Source organism: Trichoplusia ni, chromosome 1 (genome assembly GCF_003590095.1).
Source record: "Trichoplusia ni isolate ovarian cell line Hi5 chromosome 1, tn1, whole genome shotgun sequence".
Classification (NCBI taxonomy): domain Eukaryota; kingdom Metazoa; phylum Arthropoda; class Insecta; order Lepidoptera; family Noctuidae; genus Trichoplusia; species Trichoplusia ni.
In genome coordinates this window covers 18,456,667-18,480,749 of record NC_039478.1, presented here as the reverse complement: position 1 = coordinate 18,480,749, position 24,083 = coordinate 18,456,667, and the positions used below count along the sequence as shown (strand labels likewise).

Here is a 24,083-nt window from a genome sequence, read left to right as displayed (position 1 = left end):
GACACTGGCACATCAAGGGTAAGACGATTGAAGGCATTCTCTATCGTGGGATTGTATATTTGGTAATTGAATATAAGGAAATATTACCAAGTGCTTAGTTTTAAAGATAGGGAAAGTGGATCACATATTGAAAGTTTTTTAACCTATAAAGCTTATATCGTATGAAATTTTCAACTAGCAAAAGAAGACGCAGGATTAATAGAATTAATGTTAATAAGGAAACGGTTTTTTGGCAATACTGTTATGCCATGTTTTCTTAACGTTATTAACCGTATGTTGTAGACTGAGCTGATATTTAATAAACAATTACTTTTAAAACGTAGGTACCGTTCATAAAGAATGGCAAAAGTCCATATGTGTTAGTAATATATATTGCCATGTCAATCAGATGGACTATTTTAACCACAGTGATATGAAATTATTGTGAAGGGGTTTCCAAAATAGAAGGGCAACAACATTTCGGAAACCCCCTTCACAATAATTTCATATCACTGTGGTTAAAATAGTCCATCTGATTGACATGGCAATATATATTACTAACACATATGGATCCATAATTCTTCAACCAGTTATAGAAATCAGTTTCATTGTTTCTTGTTTGAGGAACTGCTTCCGTTGGCGTCAAGTGACGTCACGAACACCTGCGTCTGAATCAAATGGAAGAGATTATTGTTTAGAAGTTCCGCAACACTTAATATCAATTAATCACTTTAGCCGTGATTTTATGTTCTTTCTTGTATCTTGCTTGTATAAATGCAATTTTTCCCGTAAGAGAAGATTATAGCCCTCTGCGCGTATATCAGTTCCAAATTTCCTCATACAATATGGTCACTTAGAATTCGAAGTGTTTTCTAAATGCTCTCATAATATTCAGAATAGATGCGATTACAGCTTTGGTCTTCAGAGAGTAGACGAATCGTTGCTGTACGTATTTTGTGTTGGTATTTCTATAAAATTGTCGCATAGGTCGTTTACACTTACATAATTAAAACATAACGTTTCAATAAATTGACATATTTTATGAAAATAGTTTATAATACTGCAGCTAAAACATTTGGCAAATATAATATTCAAGATGAATAACAAACAAATAAAATGCGAACTCATGATCGTAAAATATCTCATTCGATTGTTTTACAATCTAAACAAGTTCATAAATAAGGATCGAGTTATTTTTAACACAGTACTCTATTTTCATACATTGTATGCAGTAGATGAAGTGATCAATTATGTGTCAGACGATGAACCATTTATTGAGGTTGGACATCACCTGAACGTGATGGCTGAAGCACGTTTCTGAACGCGTGTTAATGAATTTGTAAGGCACGTGAGTATTTACTTATTGAAATATTTCTGGCTTTTGGCACTATTTAGGACAGTTATTAGATATGTAGGTACTTTAGTCATAATGTTTTGATAAATTATTTGCTGAATTAAGTAGATACGGTGGGCCTTATGATGAAATGCGTGACTTTTCTTATATTCCTCGTTACGCCAATTTCTTACAAGTAAACAAAAAAGCAAACGACATAAATTATATTTTCTATTGACACATGTTTTTCCTTAATTATAAATGAAACAGCTATTAATTTGAGGTAGGTATCTTCACAAGGGTTGTGACGCATGTCATCATACAGCGCATCAACTATAAAAAGCTGAAACTGATCTTAAAAATATGATGCACGTATTTTTGTATTTAATTTTCATCCCAAAATGACTTTTATCACTATCTTTATTAAATCTAAAATATTTGTTCCATAAGCAAACGTTGAATTTCAATAACAACTATAATTTCATTTTCAATATTTCCCGAAGGCTTACATATTTACTCTACAGAACCAGTAAAACCCGATTAAAACCGTACAAACGTCCATTTATCAAGTAAAATAGAGACCGGAAAGCAATAACTCACAGAGTCAATTACAAAGTACCCGTAATGTATCATGTCTGATCCCGTGAAATGAGAACCAATTACTGTTTAAAGGCGCCGCTTACTTCCTCACTCCCACGCAATTAGATGTCTGTAGTACTCAGGTCCTTTACAAAGAAGTTTTAAAGCTAGAGCGAGGATAGCTGAGTGAAGTCATCATGCAAAACTTGCGCGACGCGACGTGAGTTTGATCCCCGCGCGTAGGTCGTGTAAGTGTGGCTTGAATGTTTGTGAAATGCCCCGCCGGGAGTGGTTAAAAAAAAACTTTTGCTAATGTGAGAAAAAGACGCTGTTCTGCGTTAAGCAGCGTACAGTTCACATTTTCAAAAATTGAGATGGTGTCATGTTTTCTTGTGCAAAAAACTGAGATGCTATTTTCTTTATAAAAAAATTTTTCGTCGTGTTCAACAGGTTTTTCAGTTATCGTGTCAATTCAAATCCCACCAAAAACATTAAATGTAAAAAAATGCCAAGTCTCTCGATGCAGTCTTTCCATCGTAAAAAGTTTTGAGATCTCATAGAAGCCAAGTCCTATTCAAAATATTTTGTAGTTATAAATCAACATTTAGTAATTGTATCAATAGTTTTCTTTATATTATAATTATAGTGACTTGGCAATGAGCACAAGAAGAAACAAATAAAACGGCATATTTGTAGGAGTTGAAAGTTACACACACCGCATGCGTAAACATTAATATCACAAAATTAATTTTCTTTTGGTTTATCCGTGTCGTCCCAACCGAATTTCGGCAACGGCAGTCAGTCTTAGTGTACTCTGGATTCATTTACTTTCATAAAGCGATGGCCCGTAAGGTATTCTTAATTATTGTATTGGAGCATGTAGTCGGTAGTGACCATCATGATTCACACATAACAAATAATCTGATCACTGGTCTCGTCAGTAACATTTGCACATAATTCCAGGCATCAAGCAGCTTTTAATTTGTGCTCATTGCCAAGTCACTATAATTATAATATAAAGAAAACTATTGATACAATTACTAAATGTTGATTTATAACTACAAAATATTTTGAATAGGACTTGGCTTCTATGAGATCTCAAAACTTTTTACGATGGAAAGACTGCATCGAGAGACTTGGCATTTTTTTACATTTAATGTTTTTGGTGGGATCTCATTTATTTTTTGTAAGTGTATTTCTTTCTTTTTTTTAGGTGTCATAATTTCTAGGACTTCAGCTACTACTTTGCTTAGAACCCATTCTCTATCTCTATCTCTTTTGTTTCTTCTCTGAGACTTCGTTACTTCTAATGTAAACAAGCTTAAACTTATATATATATGCATATATATATCTACTAACTTACAAACTATAGCTAAACTAAACTAAATAACACGTAAAGTTCTCCGAATATCAATTATCACTACAATATTTTTTAGTTTCGAAATGGTTTTTCATAGACAGGTGGCGCTAACAAATGAAAATTATCGAATTATTCTGAAGTACTACTTAGACTGCGCTTTGTAACGAAACCATAGCGCGATTCAGACACGTACAACGCCATCTATCGAGCGCGCATACAATATTTATCGCAATACAATGGAGTTTTAGCTTTATTAATTTAATGAATTATGAATTTTATGTATTAATTTGTATTAATGATAGTCTGTGTATTACATTTATATTATTCTTTTCTATTCTATGTATGTATTCATCCAATTGAATAGGTACTTAAACAACGAACAAAGTTAACAATGCAGTCAAAATCCATACATAATGTTCTTGCCAAACCGCAAATATAAAATTGTTTTCTATGGCATATTATTTTTTAATGTTTTATAATTTTTCCTTTATATGTGGCTAAGGACCTATCTTGGTGCAAAATTTGAAGTTTCTAAGTCTGCTAGAAGTACCTTAGATTTTTGATGATCTGTCAGTGAGTCAGTGAGTGACAAAATGGTGTAACTTTGATCGACCGTAACTCCTAAACCATTAATTCAATTGGCATGTAATTTCGAACTTAAGCTTGTTCTAATGCCTACTATTATTCCCCGAAAAGCTAAACTCCTAGCTTTGTCCACGTCGAAGATACAGGGGGGGCGAAACAGCCGCGAATCGCTTCGAGAAAAGATGGTACGGCCGTGCCCGTTTTGCTCGAGACTTGGCAGGGGCACTGCCGTGCCCTCAGATAATTGAAACGAATTTGTAGATTTATGTAGATGGTCGGCGAATAATAAAATGAAAATCGGAACGAAATTTCTACAGGCAAAAAACAGTAATTTCCACAAACATGTAATTCCTAAAGTATCTAGACAGTAAACAACTTACATGATCTCATAAATGGTCTTCTTCAAAGTTCTTACGCATACAAATGGACCATTAAGAGGGTCATTTGAGTTTCTTTACGATGTTTTCATTTACCGTACGCCAGTAATATTCGTATAATAAGAAAAGCTTTCGCCCATGATTTTTACCACATAGAAGATGTTTTTTTTTTCGAAATCTTTCTTATAGAGCCAAATTTCGGGAAATTTTTAAAAGGGTCAAATTACTACACTTCTTCACGTTAAATTTTAATAAAAAGCAACATAATCCAGTTCGAGGCAGTAAGTCAGCCTAGCAAACATAACAAAGACGAATGAGAAACTTCTACTTTTTGAAGTCATTTAAAAATAAGAAAATATGATCCCATGCTGATATTCATGCCATACATCAACATAGCACTTTAAATCAAGTTGTTCCTGAAACGTGAATACTTCTCCAACTAATGCTGTATCCCGTGGTGGTCATTAACACCGCACCAGTCATTAAATATATGAAGATTGCAAATGTATTTATAGGTGGCATTATATTACTTTTCTATATAGTTTCACCATTATTACTTAAAAAATACTGTTTAAAATATGTAAAAATATAATAATGTTCTTAGTATATTTTCTATGGCATATTATTTTTTAATGTTTTTATAATTTGTTTCCTTTATATGTGCTAAGGACTATCTTGGTGCAAAATTTGAAGTTCTAAGTCTGCTAGAAGTACTTAGATTTTTGATGATCTGTCAGTGAGTCAGTGAGTGACAAAATGGTGTAACTTTGATCGACCGTAACTCTAAACCATTAATCATTGGCATGTAATTTCGAACTTAAGCTTGTTCTAATGCTACTATTATTCCGAAAAGCTAAACTCCTAGCTTTGTCCACGTCGAAGATACAGGGGGGCGAAACAGCCGCGAATCGCTTCGAGAAAAGATGGTACGGCCGTGCCGTTTTGCTCGAGACTTGGCAGGGGCATGCCGTGCCCTCAGATAATTGAAACGAATTTGTAGATTTATGTAGATGGTCGGCGAATAATAAAATGAAAATCGGAACGAAATTTCTACAGGCAAAAAACAGTAATTTCCACAAACATGTATTCCTAAAGTATCTAGACAGTAAACAACTTACATGATCTCATAAATGGTCTTCTTCAAAGTTCTTACGCATACAAATGGACCATTAAGAGGGTCATTTGAGTTTCTTTACGATGTTTTCATTTACCGTACGCCCAGTAATATTCGTATAATAAGAAAAGCTTTCGCCCATGATTTTTACCACATAGAAGATGTTTTTTTTTTTCGAAATCTTTCTTATAGAGCCAAATTTCGGGAAATTTTTAAAAGGGTCAAATTACTACACTTCTTCACGTTAAATTTTAATAAAAAGCAACATAATCCAGTTCGAGGCAGTAAGTCAGCCTAGCAAACATAACAAAGACGAATTGAGAAACTTCTACTTTTTGAAGTCATTTAAAAATAAGAAAATATGATCCCCCATGCCCTGATATCTCATGCCATACATCAACATAGCACTTTAAATCAAGTTGTTCCTGAAACGTGAACTACTTTCTCCAAACTAGATGCTGTATCCCGTGGGTGGTGCATTAACACCGCACCAGTCATTTTAAATTATACTGCAATCGATTATGCAAAACATGGGTTTGCTAGTTTCTACATAATTCCTTTAATAGACGACTAGTCTTGAGATAGACTAGGTATAAGATATTTTCCAATCATTGATACTTGTTTAATAAGGTGTATGAATATGCACAGGCTGCCAACTCGCAGTGAGCTAGCGTGCTGATCAATGTTTAAACCTATACGGGAAGATGCCTGTGCCCAGCAGTGGGACGTACCTATATAGGTTGGTATTTTCAATAATAATATATTCAATAATTTTAAACAATAAATTTTCTCAAGTTATACAAAAAAAAATCCATTCTACATAAAACTTCTGGTCATTCTACATAAATCTTTCTTACGAAATTCATCGAAAGCAGCTAAGTACCCTACCATAACACCTTGCGACTTATTTCTATAATAAATGTAAACTTCGTTAAGAAGTATAACAAGGAATTGTTTTTGTTACCTAATAAAAAATATTTCGCTCTTTCTTTCGCTATTTTTATTTCTCGTAACGACAACGTTGACGTCAGGAAGGCGGAGGGTCTACCACCAAGTCTTAAAGTAATGAATTGTTAAAGAGTGACAGAGACGGTGCTCTGTGCCGTGTAGTGCTTTGTCTTGCTTTGTTATTTGTGGAAGGGTGTTGGTTTATGTGCTGTCACTTCGTTATTGTGGTCGTAAATATGGGGAAAGCTAGCTCTTACCCACCCACGGATTAAACTAGCTCTAGTTTATGTAGTAACTAGATGTAGCCTGCGGTTTTAGTCTGCCTGTTCTAGTCCTCAGAGTTACGTTCGTTAGTTAATTAATAAAGCACGTATTTTTACTAACTTTTGTTCCTATTTAGATGTTTCCCGATCTACAAGTATTTATGTCTGATGTCAGTTTTACTTATCTCAATAAGTTTATCAATTATATATAATTTTTTTTTGAGGTCTTTCTGCAAGTAAAGTTCTGAGTATTGCCAAGATGAATGTCTTGAACTACATATGTATGTAGGTATATCGTCTAAGACTGTTCGTAGACAACTAAAATTCCTCTTAGCAACTGTTTTCAGTGTGTTTGTAATTTTACAATAGAGTTATCGAGTTCATTGACTTTGTGATTACATTGACAAATTAACACTTTTAAATGTAGATTTTCGTGAACTCCAACAATGCAATAAGAATTGATTAACAAAATTATGAATGACTGACGTAAAATCGAAACGTATCGAATAAATGATGACGAGGCAGTAATAACAATAATATTATTAAAACAACAAAAACATACAACCAACGTAACATAAAACCTACTAAGCGAAACTTGATGATGTTTTTATGGGATTAAATGGCAGCTTTTTCAGGTTATATAAAAGAATACTAATTGAAAACCTCCTTTTTGTAGTACTTAATGTCAAATAAGGTCGAGTTCACACCGCACGCTATTTTCGCGTGTTACTGTAATAATGTTAATGTATTATTCTATCTACATATGTAAGTAGACAGTGTTTTTCTTTTAAATTTCCTAACGAATATTTTCGTTATTTAATGAACTAATTAAAATGGATGGTTATGTGGTTTAGTTTATGAGCCCGCATGAAACTGATAAAAATATGAATGCAATGTGTAGCCTTGAAGGTCGCACAAGGTATACCGTATTTCAAATAAAGCGATCTTTTTGATCTCAAAAACATAATCTTGCTCTTTTTGTATCCTTAACTTTCTGCCTATCTACGCCTGTATTTCACTCTATCCGAAGAACCGGTGAGCTCTGGCTGAAGGTTTCTCGCCAATAAGAGCGGTGACACAGTCGAAGCCTGCGTTCAAGTTAGTTACAAGAAAATAAAAGTAAAAAATCGCGTTTCAGGCTAACTGCAAGACCACTTAAAAACGCTTATCGTAATGTAGCAATGTCTAACTTTATTAGTTAAAACTCTATTATCAACATTATGTGAAAAGTAAGTCTAATTTCATAAAATGTACCTAGTTTTCATATAGTAAAAATCTGTCAAATGTGAGTACGTAAAATGTGTGTGACCGTAAAAATCGTTGCGTAACGTCGATTTCTACTTTAAGTATTCAATTTCAACTGTCTAAGAAGACGGGTCATTATATACAGCTTGGTGATACACGAACAGTCAGTGTAGCCTTAGTAAAAGTCTACCGTTTTAACACTTTACTTACGGTACTCTAAAAAACCCAGACCTCCAACGTAACCTTACCCTGCATACGTATACACAAGTTCACGTGCTCCCAATATAAATAGAACGTCGTAACGATACGTTTTTAAACAGGCCTGTATTAATAAATAGTTTTTTACGCTACCATGTCAAGTATCAATGCTAGATCATTTTACTGCGGACGTAATATTAGCGTTTGAAAACTCGTGATTTCGTAGCCGTCATTGTTATTTATAAAATACATATTTTTAATATGTGTGATTGAAAATGTTCGATTGTAAATAATTACTTTCAGGTAGTTGCTTTTGAAACGATATAACTCTCGTTGTGCACTTCTAATATGACATTCTTATAAATCAATCTCTGAATCATTGAATCAAGTCAATGAAGGTAGTTTTTAATATTTAGTCTTAAATAAAAACATATTTTTATTAAAATGTGCTTCTTCTAACTCTTAACTCGCGATAACATGGTAAATCGTATTGGTCGCTATGTTTACATAACAATAGTTATACAAACACGAATAAATTAAGTCCGTTTCACGCAACATAAAAACACTTTTCTTAATTTTAATACCAATAAAAGCGTTTCAGCCTCACACAAAAAGTATATAAAAGTCACCAAAAATAATTAACCTCGTGACAAACGACTAGCAGTTAGTATAAAGTATAATTGTTATACGTCATGAACACGCCCCCAACTATGTATATACAACGGTATGCAAAACAACAGTCGGGAAAGTCGTAAATCTTATCTAATGACCTCCAAAATAAACGAGAATTAGAAGAGAATTCTTTCATAGTTGAAACTCGGTACTGCGCCCAGAAAATTGTCGTGACAATAAAAATACAACCTGTGATGACCATGACACCTTAATAGATATAACACATGGTTACTTTACTCCTGAGATTCACGAAGTTATCATCATCATCATCATTCCCCTGGCCTTATCACAAATAAAATAATTCTTCCATACATTTCTATTTGACGTCATCTCACAAGAAACACTCTTACACGACGATAATGACCTGCATATGATTTATTTAACTTTCTTAGAGAAGATTCCCTCACAAAACAGGCTTGTTAGTACCTTATATACTGTTTTTTAATAGTTTAGTAGATCAATATTAAAAGCTCCCTTCCTCTTCCCCTTACGCACTATAAAGAGATTTTAAACTAACTCGTCGGCTATTCTGAAATCACGTGTAGTATTTGATAATATTAAAAACTGAATATTTATCTTATCTATAACTAGCTGTTGCCCGCGACTTCGTCCACGTGGTTAGAATTTTCCCCGTTTTTTCCACATTTTCCATTGTATTTTCGCTCCTATTTGTCGCAGCGTGATGTTTTATAGCCTATAGCCTTCCTTGATAAATGGTCTATTCAACACAAAAATAATTTTTCAAATCGAACCAGTAGTTCCTGAGATTAGCGCGTTCAAACAAACAAACAAACAAACTCTTCAGCTTTATATATTAGTATAGATATGTACAAGTGCAATCTGATTTAATATTTTAAAAGTCAGCGTTATGATAAAATGTTAAGATAAACGCAATGTTTCTCGCTTTTTAGTATAAAATTCACGCATCAAACAAATACATTAAGAATTTGTATAACTACTGATAATAATAATTAGTTTCCAGTAGTGCATTCAGTTATTAGAAATGAGTCAGCTTTGTATCATTTTCATCTCTGACGCCCAAGTATCAGGCCAGATAACTTATCTAGATCAAATTGACGTCAAATCAAACAGAACGCGGCAATTTGTCAATTCATCAAAATATTTGCAAGCTAACCTGCGATTTATATCAATGTTGGAAAATTTTAGCTGATTGTGAAGTGCTGACGTAATTGTTTGATCAATAATATCTTTTGGGATCATCTTTGTTTAAGGAAAAACATTTTTTTAAGAACTACCTTTTACACGGTCTCTCCCAAAGACAGATTTTTTTTTTAATTTGTAGGTTTCACCGTTGCCTTATATATCTACAATTTTACCGTAAATTGAATATTTGTTGCGTATGTTATTATCATAACATGTAACACTGCTTGTTTTTGTGAAAAGTCAAAAATCTTAAAGGATGCAATAGACATATTTATTGTTAATCGTTTACTCACGCGTATTTATCTGTATTTCCCGATAAATGCAGCACCCAAACGGAGTCTCTGATGATAAGTGAACGATGCGGTGGAACTCGGTTCATGGCTCCCCATTCCGATATAGAGGCGTGAGTAAACCATTACTTAAACCAACTTCGATAAATTTATTATAATAAAAACATATTGACAATTCTTTAACGAAAGTGAATTGACATTGAATTAGCCTTAACAATAAACGCTTTATAATACCAACCATTCACGTTTTGCGCGTTTTCTTAATACAAGTTAGTCATAAAACTTCGACATCCTGCTAACTGACAGACGTTTTGAACTCGAATTAGAATCAGCCAATGCGAGGGCGTCATTCGAATATTGAATAACTCTGAATTAAATTCGGAATACCACGTGTTCGGGGGCTCGGCTGTATGAAGTTTTTTATGCCGTAGAGTACAGGACAGAAGTCCTATATTGAACAGCTTTTTAGAGACTATTTGATGTCTTTTTTCTTGTATGTCCAAAATAGATTGTGACGAAAAATAAAAGATGAACATTTCTTTTAAGTAGTCATGTAATTTCTCATACAGTCGAGATAAATGAAACTTGATATATCGCTTAGCCACATAACTTTTCGTAACAATTTCACACTTAAGAGTTAGACAATTTCTAGTAACGGTGTGTTATTTTAGATAATCTCTTTCATATTTTTACGTGCCTCTGTAGACGCATACTTAAAGATTTGCAAATATACATACATTCAAATGTCTTCATTTACTGTAATTCTTAGTACTATACTACAAGAGATTGGAATAAAACCTTCTTTAACTATTAGCTATGTCTTCCAACACCAGTCATGTTCCTGCACCACATTTTCCATATATCTCAAATTCCACTAAAGCATAACTTACCAATACATCCAATCAATAAAGTCCATCTGTCTAACACTACAATTGAAACTTTTAAATCCTACCACAGCTTACTGTAGCTATTTTAATCGCTATCGCCGTTACGTTCGGGTTTTATTATCAAGAGAAAGCTGGCAGCTATTTCTGAAAGATTTACCGTCCATGGGTGTATCGCTATTCTATACTAGATGACGTGGATAACACCGAGCCGCGGTATTTACTGGGATCTAGAATTCTAGATAATAATGACGTCACAATCTAGACTGTTCTGCAATAAATAACCTCTTAGGGTGACCGCTCATCTATATACTTAATATAATTTATACTTTTATACTTACTTAATATATAAAGAAGAAGAGTTTGTTTGTTTGTTTGTTTGAACGTGCTAACTCAGGAACTTCTGGTTCAAACTGAAAAATTCTTAGTGTGTTGAATGGACCATTCATCGAGGAAGGTTTTAGGCTATATACCAACACGCTACGACTGATAGGAGCGAAGATACAATGGAATATGTGGAAAAACAGGGCAGGTATAAATCATAGCTTATCTAACCACGCGGACGATGTCGCGGGTAACAGCTAGTTGTAGATATAGGTATAGTTTTTTTGGTCTGTGTGAGATAAAACTGTTTTGTCTGTCTTACCTGTTGTATTTCAGAGACTTTTTTTTTTGAGTAAGCCATATCACATATTTTATATAAAGGAAAGACAAAGACGAAACTCTCCTGTCTCAATTTTCGCTAGCTCTTATTAATATAGTAAGTACGATGTGTAGGTACAGCAATTCTCTTAAGTGCTAATATCGATATGCACGTTAACACAATTTCTATATCGCCCTCTTGTTGTACCTAACGGTAAAATAACTCCTAACAGAAACTAGGACAGTATTATACGGGCGATAAATATTACTCCTTATGTGAATTGTGTTATTTTCTATCTCTTTTATAACAACTTTTCATTTGTGCCGTTTCTCGTTTTTCTTTGACAATGCTAGTACCTTTTGTCGCTGGAAAATGCGCGTAGCGCTTCTTGTAATTAAAAAATGACACATGACGTAATGGCTTTGTAATTTTTCTCATTAGCTTGTTGATGATCAGCAGCCAGTTACAATTCCATGCTGGCCTTACGTAGGCGTTTCCAAAGCCACGACTATAACTGTTGGCGTATTTTGTCAAAATTAGTAAATAATATTTTAACAATTATGATATATCCGGTTGGTAAGCTCAGAAGAAATTCGATCTTACAAAACCCAGTGAACAAATAAACTAAATTCAAAAGATAAAAATAACAAACATGTCCAAAATGGTCGATTGGATCTCGTGATCGCATGCCGTCAGCACTAACGCAAATAAAGCGTTGCATAACCGATGGAATTCAACAATAAAGGAACGAATGCTTACATTAAACCGTACCTATAGCTGAAATAACGTCATATCACAGCATATTTTTTATTCAACTGCTGCTGTTAGCCGAGTGGTTGAGCATGACGTGTCGCGGGTTCGATCCTCGCGTATTACTAGCATTTGTGTGATCCACGAATACTTGTTCAGAGTCTGAAAGTCTTCGTGCACGTGATTTCAATGTTTGCGAAACCCTCCGCGACAAAAGGATTAAATTCCTTAATGTGGGAGTTGTTTCTTAAAAATATAAAAATCCTGATTATTCTACAATTTACAAAAAAGTGAACAATTTTGAAGTTTCTTTTTATCTAAAACTCAAATTAAGAATTAAACGCGACTTTAATCGAATAAGAACATCAACGAATCAAAATCACTTATGTGTTAAATATTGTTTAAGTCCCTACTTTTTACTACCCAACCAAATGAAGTATAGCTTTATGCACAAACTGACTTATTTACTATACTAGTACTACTAGTTGAGCTTTCGTGTGGTGAACTAGATAAACTGCTTGCTTACGTCAGTCTTCTAACTTTAAGTGAACCTTTAGTCCTTTAATCACTAACTAAAGATTTACGGCACTAACTTTGCAAGTTTAGATTAGTTGTAACTAAACTGAAACTTCGATTTTAGTAAACTATCTATCTACCCATGATATACATTAGTATGGCAAGTTATAAACTAAAATTTTAATCTTGTTTCCTATGAAAATAAGAGATAAAATTTCTTATATTTATATGCGTTTGATAAGTTTGTAATGTCTCGCTACATTAAAAGACACCAAAGATGGAAAACAAATACATCCCAACAACAGGCAACAGAAATACATTATTATCAAATGTGTCTAGCTGTTATGTAGTTTTTGAAATGCATACCACTGACAAGCGGACGAACAGACAGAAGAGCCCAGTAAAAAGGATTCGTTTTTACCCATTTTATACAAATTACATAAAGAATCTTCAAGCGCTGATCAATACTGGAGAACACACCGCAACTGTTATAGTTGTATCATTTCAAATAACATCAAAAACAAATGAAGTGAAAACTCATTAAGATAGAGCTCGCAACTTCTTCATAACCGCACCGTCTAGTCTAGCCGGCGACTGGTATCTATATTTAGATCCCCTCCTCTCATAGACCAACTTGCTTCTGACTGCTGACGTCACACAAGTTGCATTCCCGAGGGAACAGGCTATCTTTATAGTCCAGCCAAATTGAGATGGAATTTGTAACAGCTATCTGTAAAATTCGAATTTTACGGCTAAGAAACTGTTCTGGTAGATGTGAATTGGTAGTGTGGGAGTCACTTGCCTCTGTATTTCTAAATGATGCAGACGTTTTGAGATGCAGTTATAAATAGGTACCTTAGGTTCTTAAAAAGGATGATAAACAATCTACTCAGTGTAAAATAAAATACAGCATGAAACAACAATAAAGTTTCGAAATCAAATATACTGCTGCGTTTATTTATTCCATATGTTCTCATATAAAAATATACACAAAGATTGCTAATTTTAAGTACCGAAATAAATGAAATATAGTATTAGTTTCATATAAATTTTACTAAAGGCTCCCAGACGATCACATTATTTGATCAAACATCAATTTTCATTTAATTCAAATTACATTTTAAGTCAAACAATCTTACGTCTGCGTCTTACGAGCTTTATTAATATTAAAAAAGAGCCTTCTAACCAATCGGTTTCAATTTCGATATTATGAAGGCGACATGCTATCAAATTGTCACGAAACCTTACACTTAATAACTAAGTAATTGGCTTTTTTCATTGTGACCTCTGCAAAGGACAGCTAAGGTCATATGTGGAGTTCACGAACTGGTCTACCTAAGTTGACCTTAATTGAGTGCGTTGCTATTGTAGGGAAGATGACTGAAGTAGATAGGATGTAGTCTGGTTAGTTCGTTGTATTTTAAGGTATGAATACAGACAGATTTGAAATTCAAAGTGTGACTTTACGAACTTCATTTAGACTTATGTGCTTTCGGTTAAGAAATTTCCTAATTCATAGGTTAAGTGTAGACACAAATTCTTACCTATGAGCTGTAAATGTATTATCTTCCCTGCAAAATAGCAACATATTAATTTGAAATCAAAAAAAGAAATGCAGTTTAATCAACATTATTTAAATCATTATCCTCCAAAACTTGAGGAAAACTTGACCAAGGATTCGAAGTGACTAACCAATTATTTAAAACCAGACCTTTTTATCTGCTTTAGCTAAAAAATGTAACTATTTAAACATTTCCAAGAAACAAGCCTTGTAGCGTGATCTAACAACATTCACAAAGCAATTACCTTATTATACCACATTTTTTAAACATTAGGTATAACAATATCTCCACAAATAACTCACTGAAATATTTTACAGTTTTTTTGCCATGTTGTATTGTGTTGCGCAAGTGCGCGCGCGCATTCACCAGACCATGAAATTATCAAACGTCGATATTTAATCGTCTACTTCAGCTTAGCTTACTTTCAGAAATTCCTATAATTACAGAAAATTATCATGTATTTTGTAACGGACAATGTAATTATGTTTGATTGAGTTATTTGGACGATATAAAGGAAATATTTTGGACGTAACCTGTCGATCAGTAATTAATACTTGCAAGGGTAATTGACACTTACTGTCATGGCCGTTGCTCTTATCTCTTTGTTTGTTGCGAAATATGTAAAAGATTTCTGTTTACAACAAATTATGTAATTACTTTAGGTTAAGCTTACTTAGCTTCAAGTTGAGGACTTTTGCCGATGTGGAAGGGTGATGGTGCTACGAGTAATATAAGTGGATCATTTTATTTCCGCATCGATACAAACTTACTGTAAAGTGGAAGAACTGGTTAAGAACTTTTTAATCAATCATTTTTTAATAATTATTTTCAAACGGTACCAATGATTATGTACCCTTGGTTCTGGAAATTAGTTATGATGCGATACTCCCTATTACTATTTCATTCTCCCCGATCGTATGACTATTTTCCCAAAGGCACTTGCTTATAGTTTACACCTTACTTATAGCTCTTATTTCCTTCATCAGGTGGTGGCCCGTCGCTCCGATTTGAAGCTGATCGTGACGTCAGCCACCATGGACTCCACGAAGTTCTCTACGTTCTTCGGCAACGTGCCCACGTTCACTATACCAGGACGGACCTTCCCCGTCGAGACTTTCTTCGCGAAAAATGTCTGTGAGGACTACGTAGATGGCGCTGTTAAACAGGTAAGTTGTGTTAACTATTCAATGTACTGTGTAAAGTATATCGTGATGCTTGCCTTTCCTTCCAAGAAAGGAGAATTGAGACACATATTTTTTTAACTATGAGCTAAATAGTTATGAAACGACCATATAATATTCAAGTATTTTCAAGCAAGATCCATCTATATCCATGAGGCAACCCCTGTCAGAATCGGTTAAATTTAAAAATAAATTAAATTAAAAATAAATAGCATATTCTTCCATATGCTTAATGAGCCTTTAGTGGGACAATAATAGGCTAACTATACATGGAAATTAATTAATAACTATTCCTTTTGAAAGGTCTGTTTACCGACCTTTCACAATGTTATAATGCCACCGTTATCTCGTTAATCGTTCACGCATAAAGTTCCCTCTAATACAAATTTACAGCCTGACCTGTGGACATTGTTTGCACTTCGAGTGTATTTATCTAATGGCAAATGTAATGGTTTCATTATCGTTAGTGGCCAGTGACCACACCTCGGTGATATGTTGCCTAACATACATATATACCTTCACACGTCGCATGACCCCGGACTTATTTGGACGTGGTTAAGTGTTTGTTAGAATCGAAATGTTAAATTTGTGAAATAGTTCTAAATTTGCTCTTTTTTTATCTACGGGTTGAAACTCTAATGACTTCAACCCACGTAGAGGGCACGGGGTGGAGATAAGTCGAATTTCCACCGAATAAAACCACCCCGGGCCCCTTCTTCTGCTTTAGCCAGTGTCACGGGGTCGGTCGCGACTCTGTTCTAAATGGGTTGGTTATTTATACATAGTTCCCAAAAAGTGCATATGTGAATTTAAAATACAGACTATATCTTAGTAAAATGAATATTTAAAAGAACAAATCATCTACAGCTGAAAACCCAACGCTTCATGATTCAAATCGCTAAAACCTAAATTGGTGTCGCATTTTTTGACCTTATCTCGAAATGAATTGAGTGAGTTATTGATACTCTCGGTTGCTATAGCTGGAGAACAATAGGGCTGTTGTTAGGCCATTATTTTTATACCAATGACAGACTTCTAATCTACATATTATTTGACCGCCAATCTATTCAATGAACTTATTGAGTTATAACTGTCTGGAAAAGTTTCGTGAACGCAACCTATATTCTAAATTTTTTTATAGTAATGAATATCAAAAAAGAAATTTGAGTAATAATATAATAGATTTAAAAACCCATGAATATCAGTTACAGCTCCTCAGGCAATATTTTAATTTTAATATTAAATTTATTACGAAACTACTAAATATAAATATTGTGTTAATAGTGACGTTAAAAAATCGTGGTATGATTCTTATTAATTGCTTAATTGACACACATTTTTCACGACTGTAATATATCATTGCTAATTCTCATAGTTGCTAGTGATGTGCTCATCCGTCGAATTGTCTCTTCCAATTACTAAAAAGTTAGACAAAACCAACTCAAACGTTGCCGTTCCGAATGCAACCGGTTCACACAACAACACAATTATACATCGTTTAAATAATTAGCATTATTCATAGACTTAAGTAATGCCTGCTTCCTCAAATGAAACTGAACAAAAAATGATAATCGAACTCCATTATTGGCAAACAATTGTTCGTAATTGTAAGGAAATAGAAACTGGAGTTATTGCTCGTTATGTGTTAATGATGTTTTTAGTGCAATTAATGTTGGGTGACACCTCTTAGTAAGTTTTCCCTTTTGCTCTCAGACCAAAGTTCTAAATAAAATTCGAAATACTTATCAACATGTACTTAAGTTATAAATAAGTTTGTTGATAATGTATGGAAGAAAGACAATGCAATATGTAAAATAACAATAATTCTTGGTAAGTAAAGTAATAAAATATAATATTTCCAATACGAAGGTGGCGCTAATCCTTTTATAAGAGCTAATTTAGTTATAAGAAACCTTTTTTGTTTGTTTGCAGTTTGGGAAATAGAAAATATTTGTTTCCCGTTCTATTTTCCATGTCTGTTTCGTGCCCTCGAAGAGTTCTCATAAAATTGTTACCTTAAATTTTGTTAAAACAATTTGTTAGACAAAATAAAAACGTATCTAATGCAAATAGTTCACCGGCTAGATATCACGAGCGTTGCGAATTGTTAGAATGCCGCTCACTACAAGACTGCCCGCGCACTATAGTGTTACCATGAGTTCTGATATTTATCTTACTTGTTACTAAAGTTCTTTACTTTTTCGCTGAAAAACAAAAATATTATTTAACGCTAAATGATAAAAAACAACAAAATAGGTTCATCCCGTCTGAAGTTCTCAGATACTTAACAAACAAAAGAAATTGAGATTGAGAACCTCTTAATTTTTGAGCAGTTATTAATATTGACGAGCAATTATTCTGTGTGACCTGATCAGGATTATTTATTTCGGTCATTCTTAACTACCTTTACTTGAACTGTCAATTTACCGAAACACCCATTGTCTTTGATTTTAGTTTTTATAAAACTGACTCAGTTCTATGGCGTCGAGAAGCATTGCCATAGTTACAAATGTAATGGTATAAGAGGATAGCCTCCTAAAATAATCCTGAAATGCATATCCAGACAACATGTTCAGAATGTAGATAAAACATATTTTTTTCCTAAAACCACTACCAAATATGTTGGTAACCCTAACATCTGGTGTCAACGAACTACGGGCCCCGACCGCGTTACTTCGATTCCCGCTCGGTGCAAGAATGCACGGATAAACTCGCTTTTGCAATTAATAGTAATATGTTGGTATTAGCCGTGTCTGCTGGTAAACGGACGAGATGTATGATCTCGTTTGTATACGTTTAGTTTAGTCTTACGCGTTTGGTTTTAGTTTACTGGTGGTTTGACCGTCTTAGATTTAGGCATGCTTCACTTGCTCTTAAAAATATATAAAGGCGTTCGTTATGGGCTGAAGTTCAAGTTTATGGGTTTGAATAGAAATCATGAGTGCTTAAGCATCTTTATCTGTCTCTTTTAGTACCAAAATTTGACAATCAGCTCTACAGAAATTTTGCGCATCCTATCTCCTGCGGTTTGATATTAGCGCATTCGCTACTTTAATACATTCCTGGATATACCTCTATCAAAATTTCTTCCTTCGCCTGTAGGTCATCACGCCAAAACCACGGCGTGACGTTTCGCGGGTTCGATCCTCGGTGCTCGAGCACAGCTCGTCATGCTTGTCCTGACTGTAGGTGTCTTTATGTATACGACTTAAGTGTTTGTGAAATCTCCCTCGACATAAGAATTAAATACCTTAACAAAGTCGTTTAAAAAACACTGTTACTAACAAATATGCATTACAGTTATTTTCATAAGCCTGTATCTATATTGGACCATAACACTTAACTTAAACTATGCATTTAATTGCTCATAAAGGACAAAAATTCTTAATACAATTTTAGCTTGCATGTTATCTCTCAAACTGACAAAAAGAACCACATTTATTTCTACTCAGTAATCTACAAAATTTTCCATCACTTTTATTTATTATTTCGTGTATAAACTCAGTGACAACGTCACGCCAAGTGCAACGATCCCAGTACATTCCTCGCTTGTTCAATGCATTTTCTACGCATGCGTGTTGCTTGATAACTGCCCATATGACCTTTCGAAGGACGCGGCCGTTAAGGTCACTGGCTGTCCTTACCATACGACCCTCATATCTGTTAATGTATTTAGATAAAGTGGGTTTAAGACAGCCTTTACTTAAGGATATTATGACAGGATTAGAGTCAGTAATTAAAGTTTTACTACCATCTTAAAAACAAATAGTGGATAAGCCAATTTATATAGTTATACAGCTAGGCTTAAGTTTGAGCAGTTTTGACTGGATTTATGTGGATATGCGTGGTTTCATATCTCTTTTTTGCTAATAGCCTAGTACAGTACAACAGTAGATATTGAATAGAAAAACGTGTTGTGCTCACCTTAAATAAAACGAAATAAGGACAGGCAGTTAAAATAATAGAGATGATGAATATTAATTGTAATTAAAAAATACCAGAATGGCCATGGAAAGTTTAAAATTAGGGAAAATATTTTTTTGACATTTCTACGGAACCCAGAACCGAAAACCGGTCCCGACTCGCTCTTTATGCCTTGATCTAGGAAATTTTAAAGTATTTACTTTGAAAGCAGCTTCGTGTACACGACTCATGATTTAGGACTAACATAATAGTTTTTTTTTTTTGTTTGGGGTATTATATTTTCACCGTAGGAAGCTTGATGTTCATTGCTCATCAGTTTCTTCCAAATAATCCTATTGAGAAAACATACGACACTTAATGTAACTGCATCCAACTGTAAAGCAATTATCCTGAATCGGTTGCCGAAGTGAACATACGACTACATTGATGACAATAATCTTTAATTACAACAATTGTATCTTTAACGTCCTTCTATAAAAATATTACCACAATTATTTTTACATTACACAAAATAAAAATATATTAAAAATAACTGCCGTACTAAACAATTATTTTCCGGTAAACAAAATAAAAACATTAAAAATAACACTAAGTAACTAAATAGATAGGATAATATTTTTAAAACCCAGTCAATATCCCCATTAGTACAGAATCACGTTTCAAGATGGCGCCGATCAGCTGACAATGTTTTCAGGCGAGGTGCGGCGGTATCGATTGCTCGACTAATTAAATTTGTACGGTATACGTTTCGTGCAATGAACTCTCTGTTGTACGTGGTATTGTATTGTACTTTTAGAGGTACTAAGCAGGATCTTCCTCCACTTGTTTGCAAATTTGTAATTACAGGTTAAAAAAAAATACCCGCCGAAAATTTAAATAAACAAATTTATTGTAATTTAAGTGACGTGGAAATGTAAACTATACTAGTTCGAAATTCAAGCTTCTAATATGCAACATTGCTAGTTTTATTTCAGTAGGTTTCGTATTTTATTCAAATATTGTTGAGACAGAACCTATTTATTTCTTCTGCTTCGACCTCTAATGTACGACCTCTAAGGCCTGCTACCACTAGCGACCTAAACGGTATATAGAGGCGTCTCTCATTCACAACTGCAACTGCTACTTTAAGAAATGGTGTCCAGGACCCTGTAATGTACAAACAGTCCAATGTTTACCTCCTTATACTGCAAGTAGGCATAACGGGATAACAGCTAATAGAATCGTGCCACGCGCAGTTAATTAACCTTCGTGGTTACGTAATAATTGGTAATTATCGGCTCGTTACCTGCCTGTGGTGGCGCCAACATTATAGTAACGCATAGGTTTTTCTATTAAACCTCCTTACCTTCGACGATTTAGAGACAAATATATTTATTAAGTCTTAGTGGTCAATTTTAGAAGAAGAAATGGCCCTTTCTTGACCCCTGTCCTTTTTTATGTAAAACATCAATTTCTTTGTTAAATTTTGTTCTCATGTAATTGAAGGAATTGTTAGAGGTACATTATTAAATAAACACACGGCTTTAAAAATTGCATAAAAATACAGGGAATCCCTACAAGTACCTATATATACACACGATACCTATACAGGCAAGTTCCCAAAGAAATAAACTTTATAACTCACCGATCGCCACACCATACATTAACCAAACCTATTAGAAAATTGGTCTTACATTCATCAAAATATATGACAGACAAACCAAAAGGCCAAAGTTCATGAACCGAAAACGTACCCATTAGCAAACCGTTTTACATTCCACTGTTGATTAGAAAGCGACTGCGTTTATCACAATTGGGGCTCATTTGCACTGAATGCAATCTGCTGATGGATCTGACAGCAATTCTGATTGATTGTGATCAATATTGTATGATTCATATGCATGGAAGAGTTCATCTGCCATGAAATGTCAAATGTCTATCCATTATGTTTCTTTTGGAAAATAGTAAAAAGCTTAGCAAGAACCTTTAAATTGGAGTCATGAACATGAAATCATGTAACCAACCAACCGCCTTGCCTTTTCAACAACGAGTTTTAATTATAGAACTCATGGTTATGCGTTATAGATTGGCTTTATGCTTTGGAAATATTTAAAATCAGGGTGGGGTACCCTGAATAGACAATTTCAAAGTTGTTATCCGGAGCTCCAGTGGCCACCCATTCTGATGCTGGATTCAGCTCTATGTAATGTCAAAATACTGTGTAATAATTCTTATTGTATTATTGTATTACATTTACAGGCTCTGCAGATTCACCTGCAGCCTGATGAGGGAGACATCCTGATCTTCATGCCGGGTCAAGAGGACATTGAGGTTACTTGCGAGGTAAGAAGAAGCACATAACTTTTTAAACTGTGGATGTAGATCAAGGTCCGAGGTCTAAGTTGCACTTTTATTTTGAAATACTCGACACTTTTTTTTACTTTTATAATGCTGAAAGTTCGTAGGAATTAGTACGTAGAAGGCACATGGAGATGGGCTTCATTTACCTACAGAGAGAGACCAACACTAGCCTCCACATCAGGTATCTCCTGATTTTTCTATAGTCTAGACTTTTTTAGTAGTCGCATCTACTTACAAAAACTGAAAACCTGCCCTTATGGCGTCCCGAAAACGTACTTTAGCGATAAGGAGGAGGAGGGATAAGGATGTTTATCTGCGTATTTACTTTTCTTACATTATAAACTGTATGTTATCCTATACATTACTACACTCACTGCAAATATTAATTTTCAATAACAACTTATGCCTACAGGTGCTAACAGAACGTCTAGCTGACCTGGACAGCGCTCCACCGCTGACAGTTCTTCCGATATACTCTCAGCTGCCCGCCGACCTGCAAGCCAAGATCTTCCAGCGCGCGCCACCCGGCCAGAGGAAATGCATTGTCGCTACTAATATTGCAGGTTACGTGTACTTATTTGTCATAATAATGGATATTGGAGTCTTACTACTAGCAGTATTGTGTGGGTTGAGGAGGTCAGAAAGGCAGTCGCTCCTTCTAAAATACTGGTATTTAGCTGCATCCGGTAAGACTGGAAGCCGACCCCAACGTGGTTGAGACAGGCTAGGATGGTGATGATCTCAAACACGAATTCCAATACTGATTCTATAACATCCAGTATTCAGAGTCATGGCCAAAAGATGTCCGTTTGTGAAGTTTTTAATACTTTTAATAATCCTTGAATAACCCTGGAACAAAGGAATTCTGACATAAACCTGTGCCGTATATTAAAGGAGGAACAACCCTTTTCAGAAACCTCACTGACTGTGGACGGCATCATGTACGTGATTGACAGCGGCTACTGCAAACTGAAGGTGTACAATCCTAGGATCGGTATGGACGCTCTGCAGGTAATCATCACACAATCTTGTCACTTTTGATGACGCCTTATTGTTTTTATAAATTAACAGCCCACTGATTGGAGTTAAGAAATGCAATAGGGAAATGTAAAAAAAAGAATTGGTGCAATTCTTCTATTAGCGTTTCTTGCTTATCACGTTTTTTAGCAAGAATATAGACTTACAAGGTGTTATTGTGAATTAATATACTTTACCTGTTCCGCCTATGTAGGGCTGAATGAAAAAATTTTTCTGTAACAATATAAATTGATTAGAAGTTATTCGTTTTTTTTCTACCGGGTAGTAAACCATACCAGAAAATTCCATCTACGAAACTATTTCTTTTTTCAATTTCCCCTGTATTTGTTCTCCAGATCTACCCAGTAAGCCAGGCTAACGCCAGGCAGCGAGCTGGCCGAGCTGGGCGCACAGGCCCTGGCAAGGCCTTCTGCCTCTACACCCAGCGGCAATACCAACACGAGTTGCTGTCCTCAACAGTGCCAGAGATACAGCGCACCAACCTCGCTAACACCGTGCTGCTGTTGAAGTCTCTTGGCGTTGAGGATCTATTAGCTTTCCACTTCATGGACCCGCCTCCGCAGGTTGGTGTGAACTTTTTGTTATTGCGTAAACAACTGGTTTCAAATATGTGTTTGTTGTGGTTGTGGTTCTTAATCGCAGCTATGATGCGAAAAAGGTCGGTTTTTCGGTTTTTAAGCCAAACTTCCAATTTATGAGCCAAAATCTGGAGTCAATAGGAGGAAGATTCCTTTCTTGGAAAAACCCTTCGAAAATTCGTGTGCCGCGGGATTTCACAAATACAGTCACAATTTTCAAAGCAGTGATCGAGTCCTCATCACGTCACGCTCAATGGATTTGGTGTGGCGACCTCAGTTAACGGTGCAGATAACCTTCACTAAGTATCCGTTTTATCTTAGGACACGATCCTGAACTCGATGTACCAGCTATGGATCCTGGGCGCTCTTGATGGCACCGGCGCGCTGACGGCGCTGGGCCGGCAGATGGCGGAGTTCCCGCTCGACCCGCCGCAGTGCCACATGCTCATCGTGTCCGCAGAGATGGGCTGCAGCGCTGAAGTGCTCATTATAGGTCAGTAGATATTGTAATGATATGATTCTTCTTTAGCAGGTCTATGTTATCGGTCAGTAGTGACGGA

General features: G+C 35.0%; 1 protein-coding gene across 1 annotated transcript in view; it reads left to right on the top strand.

Annotated features, from left to right (window-relative positions):
• LOC113497904 (pre-mRNA-splicing factor ATP-dependent RNA helicase PRP16) overlaps positions 1-24,083 on the top strand; it is a 110,370-nt gene that overhangs the window by 84,120 nt on the left and 2,167 nt on the right. The window contains exons 12-17 of the mRNA XM_026877710.1: positions 15,449-15,628; positions 21,806-21,889; positions 22,320-22,470; positions 22,821-22,918; positions 23,281-23,508; positions 23,845-24,016. Of these exons, the coding sequence (XP_026733511.1) occupies positions 15,449-15,628; positions 21,806-21,889; positions 22,320-22,470; positions 22,821-22,918; positions 23,281-23,508; positions 23,845-24,016 (913 nt within the window). The remainder of the gene's footprint in view (positions 1-15,448; positions 15,629-21,805; positions 21,890-22,319; positions 22,471-22,820; positions 22,919-23,280; positions 23,509-23,844; positions 24,017-24,083) is intronic.